Here is a 19,540-nt window from a genome sequence, read left to right on the forward strand (position 1 = left end):
GGAGGAGGGAGGGAGGAGAGGATGGAAGTCAGCTGGGGCCGGCCACCGTGAGAACAACGGAGAAGCAGCCGACACCCAACAAGGACCAGAAATCAGAGCTGGCATCCCACAGATACGGAGGGAAATCAGAAGACGAAAAGTGGGGCCTTTGGGAAGTCTCCTTAGAGAAACAGGGAGTCAGGCTGGGGACAGGTGAGCTCCTTCGCAGGCTTTACCTGGCCCAGGACACCCAGGAAGGGGACCTTACATAAATGCCTAGCTGCTCTGCCACTAATTGAGGCTTCCCCTCAGAGGCTGCCCAGTCCGGATAGCTGAGGTTTCATTACAGCTGCAGCTGGGAATTAAGCAGCAGCGCCTCGATCCTTCCACGGCTGTGTCAGCACACAGGACCCTGCTGGCACTCACTGCAGGTGGGGGAAAGGCCTAGCGGGGGACTCCAGGGCTAGGCCAGCAAAATGCAGGCAGCCAGACCCCCGATCTCCCGTGTCCTCTTGACCAGGGTGCCTGAGCACGGCCATCCACGGCCCGCCCCCGTCCATGGCCCCATGCACCTCCTGAGTGAGCTTTCACCCCTTTGACAACACCTCCTTGCTGCTGCCCCCTGGCACCACCGTGAGCGTGTCACTGGCTGCTTTCACCGTTCGGCGCCCTCCTGAGATTGTCCAGGATCCTTGGTGTGGTGCTGAGGGTCCAGGCCCACCCCCACCCAGCCCTTCCGAGCACCACCTCCACACTTCCCGAGCTCCGGCCACAGAGGCCTGCTGGCGCTGCCCTGCGCCTGTCCGCTCTGCGCCCCCCACCTCTGCTCACGCTGGCCCTTCTGCCACAAAGTGCCCTCCTCACAAACAGAACCCAAACGGCACTAGCTACCATTTACTGAGCCCTCACGACGTGCCCGCTTCTGTCTGAATGCTTTCCTCCTGGTAACTCATTTCGTCCTCACAACAGCCCAGAGCGGCAGGTACCTCATACAGCCCTGTCTTAGTTCACAGATGACAAAACCGAGGCAGAAAGAAGCAAAATAACGTGCTCAGGGACAGTCGCCCAAGGCAAAGAACGGGCTTTAAAATGCAGGGTCTGTCTTAATCGATGCCCATCTCCTGCCCTCCTGGCAAGTTCCTACTCACCGTTGAGACTCTGCTCAAAACTAACCTCCTTCAAGAAGTCTTTCCTTTGAGGGGCTGCACCCGGCGCCTGGGTGGCTCAGGTGGTTAAAGGTCTGCCTTCAGCTCAGGTCATGATCCCAGGGTCCTGGGATCGGGGCCCACATTGGGCTCCCTGCTCAGTGGGGAGTCTGCTTCTCCCTCTGCCTCTGCCCCTCCCCCCCCCATTCATGCTTGTGCTCACTCCCTCTCAAGTAAAATCTTAAAAAAAAAAAAAAAATCATGAAGTTTTTTTTTAATCCCCCCCCCCCCCCCCAACTTTGCCCCGTAATTCCCCAGACAGTGTTATGGTTGCTTCTCCCAGAGAGGTCTCTCAGTGCTGGGGGTCTGAGTCTATTTTATTCATGCATTTTCTTTCTCACTCATTCAGTAATTATTCAGCACTGAGGGCCTGGTACTGTGCCTGGCCCTGGGAAAAACCCACTAGGTAGGAAACATGGTCCCTCAGCTTCGGGAACTCACTTTTGAGTGGGAGAGATGGACAGGCGAGGCCTGATCACAACCAGTGGGACAGAGTGACAGAGGGGCTACGTGGCCCTCAGACAAGTGGTACTCTAGAGCAAAATCAGAGCAATCTAAACTAGGTGCTAACAAGCTAGGTGTCCAGAGAAGCCGCTGGGCCTTGGTGCTGTTACCATGAATTTACTTGCTCAACAACAATTTATGAGGGCCTGAAAAGTGCTAACAGGTGGACAAGATGAGTACCTTATGAGTTTGGTCAATGTGACTCATCAGCTGGAGCTCAGCCACTCTGGGCATCCTAAATTAATGTTCTAAGCCCATGAGACTGGGGCTGAGATCGTGGTGGCTGCACCAACTTCAGCCACTCGGTGAGGACATGTTGGGGCAGCTAAACAGCCATTCACCCCCACGGGCCACCTCCACCAGCCTGGTGACACCCTTGTTTCCTTGCCTACTTATTTAAAGTGTGCTTATCATGTTATGTTGGAATTTTTAAAATATATATATTTCCCACTAGATCCTATGCTTCTTATTCATCTCTCTATCCCCAGGGCTCAGCAGTGCCTTCAAGGCATAGAGAGCTAATAAATGTTGAGGGCTGGATGGACAGATGGAAGGATGAATGTTGTTGCAGGCAGCAAGGCTCAGCACCAGGTGCTGGTGACCTGGGGAAGCAGCATCAGGACAGGTTCTGGGGCTGGCAGCTGACAGCATCCCGGGGGGAGCCTCCTAGAGGGTCAGCAGGGAATTATTTTACGTAGTAGCTATGAGGAGAGGCCGGCTTTCAGACAAGTCCTACGACTCTGCGCGTACACACACACACACACACACACACAGAGCAATCTCCCACTCCCTACCTCGATCCTGGCACCTACTGTGACGTAGTTTAGCAAACTTTTGAAATCAAACCAGTTTGGCTTCTGTCCCTTCCTCTCCCTACAAACCTCTTCACCTGCCCTCTTGTCTGACCCCACTTCTCTCTTCTGGCCACAGGTCCCTCCCACCGAGAGGAGACCCACTGCAGGAGGGGAAGGGGAAGGGTGGACGTAGCACAGATCTCAGTTCCTGGGCTGCCCTTCTCTACCGGAAAAGGGACTTGGGCTCTCCTGGCATCCGTTTCCACTGCCATGCCAGGCCCGTTTGACCCTCCACCAGTCCGTGAGGAGCAAGTAATAGACTGTTTGGGAAGGTGGCAGGTCAACCGCCAGATGTTATGTTGTTTTATCAGTGTTGTTGGAAGTTAGCCATCAGTCCAAGAAAGCATTGAACTAAATGTCACTGGGTCTGATTATGAAGCCCACCACCACACGACTCACTATAAAACAGGGGCATGGAGTTCCAGTGACATGGAGAAAGTGCTAATGTAGCCCCTTCTGCTACAAAAATGCTCCCAAAGTATAATAAAAAAATAAAATAAAGAGATATCTAACTGAGCTCTGAGACAAAGGTAAACGCCCAAGTGTAAGAAAAAGTGGGCCGTTTATAGGAGGTACAGGAGGGCAGATGCTGAAGCTAAGGTAGCCCGGGGAACAGGGGACCTAGCCAGCTGCTGCCCCCAGCCCCAGCTAGGAGCCTGGGGTTTAACACCCACACAGGGGCAGATGTGGCCTTGGGAGCTGCCGGCTCCATGTAGGCGAAACTTGAAAATGCGCCCACTGGCCGAGTGAAAAATAAGGCATTCTGCACGAGTAAAAAGTCTTCCACAAGAAACAAAAACCAGGGGGGGGGAATGGGGAGTCACTGTTTCATGGGCCCAGGGGTCTCCTTCAGGGGTGTTGAAAACTGTTTAGGACTAGATGGGACAGGAGCACAACACGGTCAGTGTACTAAACTCCACTAAGCGTATGCTTGAAAATGGTTACTACTGCATTAAGTGAATTCCACATCAATTTTTTTTAAAGGAAAAAGAAAAAAACAAACCCTAAACCTCTGCCACAGTTCCAGCCTCAGCGTGGAATCCCAAACCAAGTTATCAATGCAAAGACAGGTTGTGAGCCACTGAAAACCATTAGTGTGCCTAAGAAGGAAACGCAGAATTGGTGTGTGGGGCACGTGCACACCCCAGGACATGGGGGAGGAGGCAAAAAGCTCAAGCGTTCACAGTGATAAAGAAAAAAGAAATTATAACCAATATGGGGAAATAATCCACCACAAGGGAGAATCAGCAGTGTCCACACACAGAACTGATAGTCTAGGAACTTGAGTCAACCAAAATCATGGACTCAAGATAGAATTATCTTGACCGTATAGAACTAATAGCTCCAGATAAAACCATCTGAGACTATAAGCGAAATATGTTTGAAATAACTAGAGCAATCATTGAAGGATTAGAATTCATAATGAAAGAACAGGACACTACAGAGAAAAAATAAAATAAGAAAGTAAACCCCGCAGATCTGAAGAAGGACCAACAGACCTCCTAGGAATGAAACACACTGTTGTTGAAATTAAGACCTCAACAGACAGGTTAATTAGCAGAGCTAAAGGATTCGAAAAATGGATCGGAGGAAAATCTCCAAGATACAGCATGGAGAGATACAGAGACGAAACATGAGAGCCTAGGAGAGAGAGGGAGTGAAACGAGTCTCTAACATTTTGGAGCTTCAATAGGAGAAAACTGAGCACATGAAGGACAGGAGGTATTAGAAGAGACATGGCTGAGAATTTTCCAGAACTGATAAAGCACAAGAATCCTTCGCTTGAAGGAGATGTATAGCCTCTGAGGAGCAAACAGTGAATGAAAACGACTCCACACCCAGACACGTGCTAGGAAAACGGCAACGTGTGCAATGACAAATTCCGGAACACAACAGAAAAACATCCTCACGCCCTGAGGGAAAAAATCACTGAAAACCTGCAATTCCACAGGCAGCTAAAGCACCATTCAAGAGTGAGAGTAAAATGAAGGCATTTTCACCTCCAAGTCTAGCTGGATTGCAGTTAAGATTATGATTATGAAATAAAATCTAAACAACAACAACAAAAATAAAATACGGCATTTTCCAACGAGCGAAGCGTAAGAGAGGCGATTGCTCGTGGACCCTCCCAGGAAAAACTACTGAACACGGCCCTTCAAGAATGAAGCCGAAGCTAGAAAGGAGTGAGACGCAAGAGGTGAAGAGCAAGCAAATCAGTAAACATGAGCTAAATTTACATTTAAATAGCCATCCACCATATAAAACAACTGCGATAATAAGACAGGGGTACCTAAATCCCAAAAATGGTGTGAGGACTTTGCTGGAGTTCAATCTTAGGCACCACTCAGGTGCCCTCAGTGCGGCCAGTCTCCTGGATTGTCAGCTGCTGGCTCCCCCTTAGCCATCCCGGGCGGTTCATACTGACTCCACTGGGCCTGCGCAGTCTCCCTGCCGGGATGCTGAGCAACCCCTCCCCCCACCCCCAGGCCACATACCTGGAGCTGCTGGCTAATCCCTCCACTTCTCCATTTGGATGAAAACCACACGCAGGGCTCTAGCATTCCAAGCAGCCGCTGAAAGGGCTAGATGACTCCTCCAGGAAGTCCGGGGGCATTACCTCCCCCACCAAAAGGAAAAAGGAGATGGGGGATTGCACAGATTAATTCCCCCTCCTTGCTGGCTGCTCTGAAGCAGGCACTCTCCTCTTGCCCATCAGGAGAGGCCCTGAACACCAACAGGATGCACCTGTTAGGCATCATGCAGTGTAACCATCTTCAGCGGTAGGTAGACCAGTGGTTTTCAAAGCATGGCTCCCAATGCAGCAGCATGAGCATCACCTGGGAACTTGTTAGAAATGCACATTCTCCAAGACGCCTGGGCGGCTCAGTAGGTTAAGCATCTGCCTTCAGCTTAGGTCATGATCCTGGGGTCCTGGGATCGATGTCAGGCTCTCTGCTCAGCGGGGAGTCTGCTTCTCTCTCTCCCTCTGCCCCTACCCTGCTTGTGCTTTCTCTCTCTAATAAATAAATAAATCTTTTTTTAAAAATGCACATTCTCCAGTCCCCTCCCCAAGTCTTCTGAATCTGAGACTGATGCTGGGGCTCAGTAGTCTGTGTTAAAAGTTAGAACACGTCTTCCAGGTGATTCTTACATTAGGTAATCAGGTACTCGATAATACATTTGAGTGAATTGTGAATTGTGATTACCATGGCATCTGTGTGGTGCTAAGCATTGATAGTGCTCACCAAATACTTTGGCCCTCTGCTTTCAATACTTCAAGCCCTCTTTTCTCTGCTACAGCAACCAGCAACATTGCAGACGCCCTGCTCCAACAGCCTGGGTCCTGGCAGAGGACGGACATGTCAAATAAATAAGGACCAAAACTCTATTGGTTTAAGCCACCGGGATTTGGGCGTTGTTTGTTACAGCATCGTAACCAAGCCCATCCAGTCCAATAGCGCCTAATATTTTCAAAGAGCAGTTTGCTGAAATATCTCAAACCCCATTTTGTAAGTGACAAAATCAGCTCCACCTGTGAGGCAAAGATGCTCACTGCCCTATCTCCCAAGAAAGGAGAAAGAAAGAGAACTGTGTTTGTGCCCGGTGATCCTCAGGAAATATTTGATGCCTGGGTGACCAAGAGGAGCTAGGACTCAGCTGTATCGGCAGCTAACGGAGGGGGTGGGCAGTTCTGGTGTAGAAGGTTCTAGAAGGGCTGCCAAGGGCTCTGGGATAAAGATGGCAGTTCTGGGGCAGGGGAAATGGCACAAAGAGGAGTTTGCATCTGTATCAAGCTCTATGCATTCCAGGACATGCTCACTCATTGTTTTATCTTACTCCTTCCATGCACGAGGATGATCCATCCAATGCCACAGTGGGTCCAGAGAGGCAAAGGGACTTGCCCAAGATTGCACAGCAAGTTGATAGCAGAGTCAGCCAAGGCTTTTACTCCAGGCCAGTGTCCTTCTAGTATCTGCTAAGAAATGGGCTCCAGGAAGGTGGTTCTGGAGGGAGGATGATGTCCCCCCGCCCCAGAGCACAGATGTTCCTGTGCACAGTCCTGAGGACTCTTGGCATCAGATGGGTTCTTACCAGGTTCTGGTGAACCTCACGGTTCTCTGGCTCCCAAGGGGTGGAGAAGAAGTGGAGGGGGAGGGGCCACAGGGCATCGATTCCTGAAAGCCTCCGGTTTTGCAAGCTCTCATCTGGCACCCAGAACCCTGGGCACCATCCCTCACGCAAGTTCCCTGACTCTGGGGTCTCCACTCGCTCCTGGACAGCTGACAAAGCCTGGCCGGTCCCCTTCCTTTCTTCCCATTACAATAAGCAGGAACAAGAGAACATAGCAATGGCCGACACTTACCTGTTCATGGGCTCAATTGTGTCCCCCTAAAATTCATATGTTCAAGTCCTAATCCCCAATTCTCCGGAATCTGACCTTATTTGGAGATAGGGTCTTATTAGAGGTAATCAGGTTCAAACGAGGTCATTAGGGTGGGCTCTAATCCAGTCTGAGCGGTGTCCCTATACAAAGGGGAAACCTGGAGACAGACACACATATCAGGAGAAGGCCGTGTGAAGAATGGAGTTCCGGCGCCTCGAGCCACAGAGCTACCAGAAGCAAGGGCAGAGGCCTAGAGCAGAAGAAACCAACCCTGCTGACACCCTGATTTGGACTTCGAGCCTCCAGTGGGGTGAGACAGTACACTCCTGTGGATTAAGCCAGCCAGGCTGTGCTGCTTGAAACGGCAGCCCCAGGGAAATGAGTAACTGCCTCAGCCAGCCAGCCTCCCAGCCCAGATCTGCCCCCCGCGGTAAGGCCAGCTGCCTCCCCGTCTTTGCTGATGGGGTTCCCTGTCCCATCCATGCCCAAAGACACCATTCCATCCAGCCCAAAGCCCCACGAAGCCCCCCGAGGGAGAGCAGGTCACAGCGCTGTCTCCAGCCTGGCGTGTCCCATCTGTGTTCTTTCACACACTCGCCTCTGGCTGTTATCCACGGGTTTTTCTGCATGTGGCCTGTCCTTCCCAACAAGACCATGAGTTCCATGAGGGCAGGAGCTATTCCTAACACCTCTCCTATATCCCAAGGCATAGCACTGCGGGCATGCCACAGTGGGCGTCTAATAAATACTGGGTTGAACACCCCTCGAGGGTTTCCCCCTTCAGTCTTCTGTCTAGAGCTGATTCCTCTTTTTTTTTAAGATTTTGTTTATTTATTTATTTGAGAGAGAGAGAGCACAAGCAGGGGTAGCGGCAGAGGGAGAGGGAAAGCAGGCTTCCTGCTGAGCCCAGAGCCCGATGCGGGGCTCCATCCCAGGACCCCGGGATCATGACCTGAGCTGAAGGGAGACGCTTAACCGACTGAGCCACCCAGGCGCCCCTAGAGCTGATTCCTCATTAATACTCGATAAGTGGGCATGGCTGAAGAAGACATCTCTCCATTCTACTCTGCCCTACTTTATGAAGATGCTCATCGAAGCATCTGTAACTCTGGGGGCAGGTATCCGTGTACCAGACCATCTCTTTCCACTAGGCTGCCAGCTCCTTGAGGTAGCAACTGTCCCTTGTGTGTGTCTATGTCCCCAGCACTCGAGTAGGAAACAAGTTGACAAGGAACAGTGTAAATCGAACGGGTAAACATGAACATATGGCAGAAATGATTTACCATGGGTCCAAAGACTCTGTAAGGGATTTGAGGGCTCCATGGACCCACTGAAACTGTGTGCAAAGGGCTGTGTGTGTGTGTGGGGGGGGGTTATATATGTCATGTGCATTTTCCCAGGGACAGGGTCCATGGAGGTGCAAAAAATTAAAACAAAAGCCAAGAGTGAAAAAATGGTAAGACCCAAAGTCATGGAGTAGGGAGCTGGCATTTATTAAGCCCCTATGCTGTGTCTGGTGATATCTATTACTATCCCCATTTTACATGAATGGAAACTGAGGTACCAAGAGGTGGCATCTTGCCTAGGCTCACGGAGAGAGAAGCAGCCCATCCAAGCGGGTCAGAGCAGACTCTAGAGCCAGACATCCTAGGTTCAAATCCCAGTTCTACCACTTTCTAGCTGTATGATCCTGGTCAAGTCACTTAATCACTCTGTGACTCAGTTTCTCCATCTATAAAATGGGAGGGATCAGGGAACCCACTTCAGAGAGCTGTTGTGAGGAGCTGATGCATTCATGTATATAAAGTGATTGGAACAGTGCCTCGTGAGGGGGGTTGTCCTGTGAAGACTATGAGGATGAGCATAAAGAGGAAGAAGTTGGGGGGGGACAGAACTGAGACTCAAACCTAGACCTATGGGACTCTTGCCACCCTGGGTCATCACTACCAGCACCCCGCATGCCACAGTGACCCATCTCACTGCTGAAACTCCTGTCCCCCTTTGGGAGGAGCCCTCAGTCCTAAAATTGGCTTTTCCGGCTGGCTTCCCGGAGGTGGGCTGGCCCATGGCCGTGACATAAGGAGTAGGTGGGAGATTATAAGACTGGGTCTGTGCAATCGGGACACTTAGTGCTTCTGCCCTGCTCTTCATTTTCCAAGAGCTCTACCAACAATTGCTGATGGAAATTAGAAAAAGAATGTGCTCCTCTGTTCCTGGAGCCCCATGCTGACAGCTGAATTCCCTTTATCATTTCCCCGAGTCCATCCTTGCGCCCTGAGCCCTGAAGGGCCGCTCACATCCATTCTGCTCAGGCTTTGTGAGTCCTGGGTCACAGCCCATGCCTGGCTCTCACTTTCCTCTGGGCAGACAGCAGCAGTAAAACCTTGGTCTTGATCTCACTTCTACACCCAGGTCCCCGTAGGAGCTCCATCCCAGGTGAGGCATTGGCCAATGCCTTGTCCCAGTCCAGTCCTCTGCCCCGCTCCTGAGACACAGCCTTTTGGGGATGGCTTTGCGTGAGTATCTTTGTATGTTTCCCGCAAAACCATCACTACGGAACCTATTTGTGGGAGCATTTTTCATTCACTCCTGTAATGCAATTAGGATCGAGCTTCTCCAGCAAGAGGGGATATGTAACATCAGGAGGGGAAAATTGTCATTTCATTCCCAACACTAACACGTCCACCCTGCCCAAATTGGCTCTCTGGTGCCGGCTCACTCTACTCACCCAAAGGGCAAGGAGAATGCTAACAAGGAAAATCACTCTCCAAATCTGCCTCCGAATGAAGAAGCAGAAGCTATGGGGGTGGATTCCCCTCTGTCATTAATGGGGGGGCTCCCAGTTTCTCTGACACTCTCCACAGTTGGGGCAAAACTCTACTGCCCACTGGAGTGCCCCATACCGTCCCCATTGCACCTGTCAGAGGTGGTGGGAAAGAGTCCGTTGGACTCGAACAGACTCTAACCCTACAGCTGAGAGGTTAAGTGACTTGCCCAAAGCCACATCTCTGGGAAGCTGGGACCGGAACCCAGATCTGCAGACTCCTGGGTATCTCCCACTGCACAGCACTGCCCTCCCACCCAGAGGGCCTGCGGCTGCCAGAAACTAAGCCCTCGCGCCCACCTTGTCCTCAGGTCTCCTGATCCTTTCTGGAAATGTTCCCACTTCCCAGAACCGGCCCCTTGTGATCTATCTTATTCTTACTACCCTCCTTCTCAGTACTACGGTCTTGCTCTCCAATGATCCAGCCTGCCTTCCTTCCTCCCTTCCACCCTCTCTCCATCCCTCCACCCTCTATCCATCCATGTCTCCTTCCACCCAGCAAAGCCTTCTGGAGCCCTTCCGATCTGTGCCAGGCACTCAGCCCTTCCTCCCCACGGCTCCTCAGAGCACGCTCCAAAAGTGTGCACTTCTCTCCTGACCCCATCAAAGCCTAGAACCGACCGGCGTCTATCCAACCCTCTTAGGAGATCGACCTGTTGGACAAATTTGTGCGAACGTGCTTGTAGCAGACCCATTGATCCCCGCAGAGCTGCCGGCAGGCAGGGATTTCTGGAGCCCTCAGCTCAGCCAAGGCCTGCTGCCCAGGGCCTGGCTGACAGCCCCCTACCTCCCTTCCCCTTGGTTCCCTCCCCTGCCCCAGGGAGGCGGCCGCTACGTACGTATGCAGAAGTCCCCATTCTCGTAGTAGCCAGGGCAGCACTGGGACCTGCGCCGATACATGGTCCGGAGGCCACGCCGATACGCCGTCTTATAGCTGATCCTGAGGCACAAGGGAGAAAGCCACTTGAAAGTATTGAAAATCAATCACTCGCGTTAGAGTGATATTTGTGTTAAGCTATATTGAGGATGCCATTCAATAATTACTTTACAATGCATGGCGGCTGCGAATATGAAGGAACACAATAAAGAAAAATCGATGGCTGCATCTGGGCCACTGTGATGCAGAAAATATTACTGACACAGCATCTGCCACACCTACTTTCCCCAGTCTCGTCGGCGTGATGCCGAGAAGGGTTTCGGAAGGTCCTTTCTGGGGTGACGGTGGGAGGTAACTAGGCGCTTCTCCTGGAAGCCTCCAGACCCTGGGGAGCTCCTGGGGGGACCCAAACTGGACTTGGGCCCTGAGAGTGGCCAGGGCCACTGCCCCAATGAGCAGGCTGCTCGCGGCCTCCAGGGACTCGGTCCACCCGTCTGGAGAACTGAAACAGGATCAGCAAAGGGCCCTCTGAGTCTGACCTAGTCCCAGGGAGTGTATTAACCTCCCTCATGCTAAAAATAACATGTCCTGGGCAAGAGCTTCGCATGCCATCCCTGGGAAGGCTCAGAACCAGGCCCTGGCTCTGCAGCAGGAAGAAGTTATAAGGCCCAGGGAGCAGAGGCAGCTCTGACCTGGGAATCGGAGACCTGGAGTGTGCCTCTTCTGCTGGGACAGGCATGGACACTTCATCCTGTGCCAGAGAGATTTCTAGGCGCAACGTCATTCCATTCTCTATCTGAGGCAGGTAACAGGACTATGTCACCTTTGTTTTATTTCCTTTTTACCATTTTTATTCTTATTTTATGAACCCCCCTTCTGTTTCATGGATGAGAAAACTGATATTCAGAGAAGTTAATGACTCGCTCAAGGTCACACAATGAATCAGCTTCAGAATCAAGATGTGAACCCAAGTCACTCTAATTTCAAAGCCACCAGGCTTAACCTACTGCCCAGTGCCAGTCCCCACAGGGTGGCTGGCTGGCCATATGGGATGGCCATAGTGAATGAGAAAGACCAGGTAAATGGCTGGTGGGAGGACAGAGTCTTAGGAGGAAATCAAGATGGGGTATTGGTATGCAAAACCCCTTCCTCACACCTAAGGTCAAAATGGAAGAGATTGAAGTGGCCATTAAGGGACAGAGAGAGGAACTAACTTCCCAAGGTCGTGATGTATGACTAGGACTCAACCCCAAGTCTTCGGGCCTTGAAGCCAGAGCTCCTTCACATCCCCACCCACACCCCAGGGGAGCCTGCCCTGAGGACCCCTCCTTAGGGGGCAGAGCAGCGGGGACCAGACATGGGAGATGCCTACAGCCTGCTTTCCATGGATGGTCAGGCCAACTTGGGAAGGGAGTCCCACAGCCCTCCCAGTCTTTAAAGCCCTCGCTTTATGACAAATGACAGTGCAGGGCCCCAGGGAAATCCATGATATTTGGGAGTGTCGTAAACTAAGGTCATTCTACTTTGTCAAAAGCCCATGATGAAAAGTAAGCCAGCCTCCAAGTGAAGCTCCTTCCCCGGTACAGGAAAGCAGCTCCCGGCAATTTTGGGGGTGGCGTGGACCTCTCGGATAAAGGAAGAGTCGGGGCTGGCTCAGAGTTCATCCAACCCAGTCGTCCCACCACACAGGGGTATCCCCCAGTCCGTCCAGTGGAGAGGTGGTCTTGGCACCATGGCAGCCTCCCAGGAGAGAGGTGTCTCTGCTGCTTCTGGCTCTCCCACCCTTGCTTGCTCCCAGCGCTGGGGTGGGGAGCAGCAGAGGGAAGGGGCCAGGGGCCAGGCTGTCAGGAAAAGGGTGCTGCATTTAAACAAACCATTCCACACTGAAGCAGACTAATGGTGTGGCTGTCAGCATGCACACCCCAGGTCAGCAGGAAAGCTGCGAGGCAACTCAGTAATTTAGCAAAATAATTCATGTTCCAGGAATGCAGCCTATTTTAATAAGCAGCCACTCACTCACCTTCCCCCCAGCGCTGATGGATGGCAGCCCGGGCCTCCGAGTACCTAACAAAGCCACACCTCAGAGCAAACTTGGCTCTGGCACAGGGCCTGACAGGGCTCATGGAGGGAGCAGGACCTCTATTTCTGCCTCCACCTTTGACCAGGGCCACAGGCAGCCAACTTGGCACAGCTAAGGAAGCTGGAAGGGGATATTTGGTCCCACCTCCTCATTTCACAATCAAGGGCTAGGGGAAGGGGATGTGGTCATGGCCGAGTAGCTCCTATGGGAGCAAAGTTCCTACCAACAACTATACAATCTGGGAGAAATATAAAAAAAAAAAAAACAAAAAACAACCACAACTACCAGAAGGCACCAGAGAGGGAACAAAGGTGGATACTGGAGGGAAAGAGAAATTCGGAAGAAGGAAATGACACTGGGCAAGGTTAGCCCAAGGGCAGACCCCAATCAACCATATTCCAGGTGGCTACAATTCAGGTAGAAAACACACAGCCTTCCTGGCTTAAAGCACTACAAGACAAGTCCAGGGTGGATCCAGCAATTTGAGAGTGAAAAGTGAAACCCCAGAAAAGAGAGAGCCGCAAAGAGGAAGCCCCATATTCTTTGTAAAATCTCTGCCCAAACTCCTGGCCCCTGAATGGTATGTGTAGGGGGCAGGTCCCACACGGTCCCGCTAAGGCCAAAAATATGGAACTTTCGGAGTCTGGAAATCGAATGCAGCCAGATTAACTGATTGCCGAAACAAACAACAACAACAAATCAATCCTCTCGGGAGGAACGTAACAGATTTCATTCTCTACAATCTCTGCTGTTCACAGTGCCCAGAATATAATTCAAAATTACTAGATGCAAGGAGCAACTGGAAAATACTGCCTACATAAAGGAAAAGACAATGAATGAAGACCACCGTGAAGTGGCCCAGATGTTGGGATTAGCAAATAAGCATGTCAAAGCAGCTATCATGTCTATGCTCACAGCAACTTACGAACAAAACCCCAAAGAAAACCAGGACTTTGGCACTTCAGCATAGAGCAGGTTTCCCCATCCACCTTGCTACCACCATGATTCAGGCATAAACCACAAAGAGGGACAAGGCCCCCACGGAGGAAGCCAAAGAAATCTGGAACCAACATGGATGCTCGGCAACTAGGGAAGAGGCCTAATAGGTGGCTTTCCCCTCATGCGCTCACCCACCCTTCATCTGCTGGTTTCCATCCCTCAAATAATAGTGCCACCTTGCCCAGATCTAATAGCTCGCTTCTCCCCGTCTTTCCCTGCACTTTCCAAAGCATTTTCTCATCCCTGACCTCAATGGACCCTGTGAGTAGGTAGGGCAGAGATCATCGTATGTTTGATGAGCACACTGGGAATTCCCAAATAAAGCAACTTGCCCAGGGTCATCCAATAAAACATGTTCTCTCTTCCTTCCTCTCCTCTTTCCCCCAGCAACATGAGAGAATGGCATGATCTGCAGGAGGGCTGCAGACAAGGGAGCAAGGGACCCCCACACAGTCATTTAGATTGAGCTCTTCCCATGGGCAGCCCGGCCAAGGTGACAAGAAGCTGCCCAGTTCTCTCCTGTGCTCAGTTCTCCAAGCCAGATGCCCTGCCATGGGGCTACATCTGCTCTGAGGGATCTGCCTGAGGTTGGAGGTCCCCCCGCTGACCCTGAGGCAAAGATTCAAGGACAAGCATTTTATTGGAGAGGCAATCTAAGGAAGCACTGGGAGGGGAGGGGGGAAAAGAGACAGGGAAGAAAAGGCAGCCAATTCATGGTGCACTGGGATATGTGTAGAATGTTCCTCAGAGTTCTCCCCCTTTACCCTCAGGGTGAGGGAGCTGGGGGGGGTTTACCCAGCAACTCCCCATTTCTCATTGGGTGAGGGATGCCCCCAAGGGCAGTAATTCTCCAGCACTTCTGGCCCGCCCTGCCCATAAGCTTCTCTGGCCAGAAGGAAGCCCTCAGCAGAGCATCTCAGTTGTTCAGGGTAAAGACTGAGCACCAAGGGGATACACGCAGTGCACTGCCTACAGCTACTCCAGGGGCCTTTTACTAACCGGCACGAAGGAGAGCCCTGAGGGCCCAGTACATTCTCCCTGCCCCATCACCCGAGACAGGTACTCACCGGTGTCGGGTGCACTTGAACCAGTTGAGGATGTCCGTGCATCGCGTGTAGTAGATCTGGTCGAAGGGGTGTGCGTATGATTCCTGGACGGTCACGGCATAGCTGAGAACCAGACAGGAGGTGGAAGCTATGGTCAGCACTCGAGAGGCTGAGCTGATATTCAAGATGGGGGCTCCTGCCCCAGGGGAACCAGGCCTGCAGCCAGGCATTGAGGGGCTCCAACCTCCCCCCCCAACCCCACTATCCTCCTCCTGTCCTGGATGCCCTCAGCATTCACACCTCCCTGACCCAGGTTGGATCCAAGACATATCCCTTACTGCCCTTTGGCCTGGCTCATTTTCTGAAATTCTAGATCATTTGTTCATTTATCAGAGAATGAATAAAGGAGGCTTTAGGTTTATTCTATGTGGCTCTGGAAGGCAGAGCCAACAAGCTTTAAAATACTTTGTTCGGATTTTTATGGGTTTCAAAGCATATATATGGAAGCTGATCCTTGTAGCAATTTTATGAAGTAAGTGGTCCCATTTTACAGCTGAAGAAACTAAGGCTCAGAGAGAGGCAGCTTGCCCAGGTCACACAGCCGGTACCAATTGACTGCTAATATTTATTGAGTGCCCTGTGCTAAGTGTTTTAATCCATTTTAGTCCTCACAATCCTATAAGGTTGGTGGATTGCTATCTTCATTTTACAGACAAGGACAATGAAGAAAAGAAAGAGTAAGTGACTTCCCCAAGGTCCCCCAGTTGCCTTCTGCTCTGTCTCCAGTATAGCGGTGGGAGCATCGAGGACATGCCTCAGAACTCCTAATCGAAGCACTACCTTGTTATGCTGCCTGTTAGCTATAAACCTGAACAGTGGGAAGAAGTCTCGGGGAGGAAGATCTCAGCCTTAACCCATAAGCCTTTCTACTTGCCCGCTTCCGGCAGGAGGTGTATGAGAAGGCGGTCGAGCCAGGATGCTGAAGGGAAGATTCACACTTGCTGTGCAGGCTGGGAGAGGGCCCCAACTGAGATGTCAGGAATTCATTTTTTTGTAGGTTGGTACTCCTCACTGTTTCCCCCCCGACGGCTCACTGACCTGGGCCAGATGGCCAGATCCAGGCTCTAAAAATCCGTCTGCTTTGCCTGAGGAGACTGTTGGTTTGCTTGCAAGGGGGCTGGGCAGGCCAGCTCCCCGAGTGGGTCCACAGCAGGCTTTAAAGGTCAAAGATCTGGAATCCAGAAAGAGGGCCCCGGAGAAGTCAGCAGGGCACAGGGACTCAGGGCCCTGGAAAATTCTGGTTCTTTGAAGCACTGAGGATGTAAGGAGGGTCCCTGCTGAGCCTCTATCAGCCGGCGCAACGGAGATGTGAGTCAGAGGCACACGTCTGTGCAGACATGGGCCAAGCCCGGTTCATCTCCAGGCTTGGGGACACCGAGGCAGCTCAACACCCACCCCTGGCTTCCCAAGGGGCCCCTTCCAACTCTGAGAGTCCACGATCCTATGTTTCCACGCGGCTTCTGAACACCTCACTTAGGGCAGGAGAATGAACGGTTCAGAGTGCATGAGCTCTGGGTCACATTTGAACCCTGTCACCTGTTCGCAGCATGTCCTTAGACGTGTTGCTTAACTCACGGAAGCCTCCTTTTCCTCGCCTATAAATTCATGACAAAAATTGCCAGGGACTTCACACAGTCATTGCGAGGGTTCAGCAAGGCAATAAGAGTGTCCACCTCTCAGGGTGGTGGGAAGATAAAGCAAGAGGAGACATGTAAAGTGCTCAACACAAGAGAATACATGCAAAATTTTTAATGGGTGCCCAGTGTCGAATGGATGCTGGCCACCATTATTATATGACCACAGCAGTTCACCTCCTGCGCTAGGCACTGGGGGACATTTCCTCCCTGACTGTGGTGGGGTGGGGGGGAGGAGCAGGACCCACACACGGAATGGACTCCCTGCCCTTGTTAAGCACTCGGGGGGACCCAGGCACCCCTTCCAGTCCTGACAGAGACAGTGGGTGCTCAGAGAAAAGGCGTCAGCCCGACAGAGGGGTGAGGAGAGTGTCATGGGGGATGGTCCCGGCTCTGCAGGGGTGTCGTGGGCTGAGCAAGTCTGGCAATGAGACCTTGAATCAACTCCAAGTCTCTGGGGCAAAGGGTGTGCCCCCGGTTTCATGGCTGGTCGGTTTAACATGCTCACTTGCCAACATGCTAATGAGGGACCAGATTAATCTTGTAGAGCTGGGCTTTATTAGCCAGGGGAGGTCTTTCCACTGGGTTTTATGGTGGAGGGGCATAATTAACAAGGAGCCCGCCAGAAGCACTAATCCAGCTGAGAAATTCTCCCTAAGCGGTGTCTGGGGACCGGAGCGTGTTTCTGGAATGACACAGACTACATCTGTCCACGTGTCATTGGAAGCAGAGCTCAGGTGGGCAAGCCAAGAAGAAGGCACATGGTGTTATGGGCATTGCCTGCAAGGCCTCCTCCCTAGGGGCTGGAGAAGCCACGGGGTCCCCCGACTTCACTTTAGTTATAGGGTCAGTCCTTGTCCTCCCATCAAAGGATCACCTCGGCTGACAGCCAGCTCAGTGCAGGCTCCGTTCAGAGTATTTTCATATTCCAAATTGATTGGTATCGGGGAGGTCTAGAAAATTAGAGAATTCGGTTTGAGTTTGAACTGATCCACTGTTCAAAGTGATGCCGTCGGGACCCTGAGAAGAGGAACGTGAGGAAGGGCTCTGCCATCAGGGAAGGCTCCTTGGAGGAGAGGGGCCCGGTCAGAGGAGCTGGGGAAGGCAGAGAAAGGCAGACGGGGAGGGGGTATTCTGGAGGTGGGGATATAGCACAGCCAGGGGCAGGAAGCAACTGTGTCTCAGCCGGGACAGGTGAATGGTAGGGGGGCTACTGATGCTGGAGTCTACATACCAGATACTAATAATGTGCAATTTGAGCTGACAGCTTTCTCACCTTCTGGGAAATAAAGGTTTCAATTCGCCAAGACCAGAAGGGGCAAAGGGCCTGAGTAACCTCAGAGTCATGCAGAAAGCTTATGAAAAATGCATATTCCTAGGCTCTACCCTAGACCTATAGCATCCGAGTCTCTGGGGCTGGGACCCGGGAGACTGTTTCTCATCCACACCTCCAGTGAGCCTGATGTGCATTAAAGTGTGTGAGAAGCAGTTCCCGCAAAGCCAGAGGTATCAACAAGAAAAGACCATAATTGACCTTTACAGTCCTGAAAGCCCTTTCATGACACTGGCACCCTGATCCTCCTGCGAGCCTGGGAGGCCAGGGCAATTATTTTTCCCCTTCTACAGAGGTGGAAGCAAACTCAAAGCGGTTCAGAGACTTCTCCCAAATCATTACAGCTAGCAGGTGGCGAGATCCAGACTGGAATGAACCAAGGTCTTCTCCTGACAGATCTTGCCTTCTTCCCCCTTCCCCTAAAAGGGGCACGGTGCGGCACCACCTTCTGCTCCCGCCCCAACTGTAGGGATTCCCACAGGGCGCCCAGTCCCTGGTGATCATGCCAGTGGGGGCACAGTCCGTCTGCTGGCCCAGCCCATCCCTGCAGGGCCTGGTGCTGCCTGGGCGGGGCGCCTTGCCCTGCTGTGGGGCCGGGATACTCCCCCTCACAAGCAGGGAGCATGGACAGCCCCACTCGCTGGAGCTCATCTTAATTTTATTCATTTGATTTATTAACATCTAAGTGGCAGAGTCGTCCTGGTCAGCACAACCAATCAATTCCAGGGTTTAATTCGGTTTTTCCTGATTGGGTCTCTGGTCACTATCTCTCTGCTCACCAAAATCAATACTTTAACCTTGTACTTCAAAGTCAGGCTGTCTGCAGGGCCCTGGCCCGTTCCCCGTGGACCAGGTGCGGCAGCCGGAATGCAGCCAGGTCTTCTGCTGACGCCCTGGGCCGCACTTCCCCCGGGAGCCCTCCCACCCCGGCTGGAAGCAGCGGAGTCCCCTCACCCGTCCTCCGTGGGGCGGGCAGCCGGCCGCCCAGGACAGGGGAGCCGCCGCACTGATGCCAGCCCTGGGGGACCAGGCAAGGCGTCACAGTTTTGGAGAAGAGCACATCTGGACCACACTCACTGCCCACCCACCCCCCACGCCCCCGCCTGGCTGTGGACAGGCACTGAGCCCCCCTGTGCCTCTACTTCCTCGTCTGTAAAATGGCCGGGAAGGGCAAATGCAGGGAGCGACCAGAGTTCCTTGCGAACTATCAGACAGCAGCACTTAAGTCAAGCCCCTCGGCCTGGAGCTCCCAGGGCCCCGAGTGTAGACAGAATCGACACTGCTTGGTCCTGTCTTTCGGCGCTTGCGCTGTTTCTCCAGCTGGACTGCAGGCCTGCAGTGGGCAGCTTCTGTACCTCCCGACTCTGCTTTTGTCCCAACCGTACCAAGCCCCGGGGGGAGGCCCTCAGGGAACGCCTGGCCATCCAAGACCCACATCTTACCTCTCCCAGTGGCTGCACACGTTGGGGTCCTCGGGGTTCAGGGACAGGGCAGTTTGCAGGAGGGAGAAGATAATGAGCTCTGTCGCCGAGAGTGCCATCCCGGGCCCTGGGGGGTACAAAGGAAGCAGCGTCATTAATCAGACCGTTTCCCCAGGCATCTGTTCGCCACTGAGTCTTCTCACACGAGGCGGCAAAACGGACTCGCTAAACAGACTAAGTTTGCCCCCAACGTCATGTAATGAGCATTTGATATTTCACACTTGTGGGTTTTGACTACACTTCACCAGTTCTGAGTAACTGGGGAGTGGGAAGCCTGAGT

At 52.4% G+C, this 19,540-nt stretch overlaps 1 protein-coding gene across 2 annotated transcripts in view; it reads right to left on the reverse strand.

The window, feature by feature from the left end:
* MEGF11 (multiple EGF like domains 11) overlaps positions 1 to 19,319 on the reverse strand; it is a 221,070-nt gene extending 201,751 nt beyond the window's left edge. For both annotated transcript variants that reach the window (XM_021693980.1, XM_044917950.1), the window contains exons 1-3: positions 19,222 to 19,319; positions 14,774 to 14,875; positions 10,590 to 10,690 (exon numbers count right to left, since the gene is read on the reverse strand). In XM_021693980.1, coding sequence (XP_021549655.1) covers positions 10,590 to 10,690; positions 14,774 to 14,875; positions 19,222 to 19,319 — 301 coding nt within the window. The remainder of the gene's footprint in view (positions 1 to 10,589; positions 10,691 to 14,773; positions 14,876 to 19,221) is intronic.
* Positions 19,320 to 19,540: the final 221 nt, after the last annotated feature.

The sequence above is a fragment of the Neomonachus schauinslandi genome, chromosome 9 (assembly GCF_002201575.2).
Source record: "Neomonachus schauinslandi chromosome 9, ASM220157v2, whole genome shotgun sequence".
Taxonomy (NCBI): domain Eukaryota; kingdom Metazoa; phylum Chordata; class Mammalia; order Carnivora; family Phocidae; genus Neomonachus; species Neomonachus schauinslandi.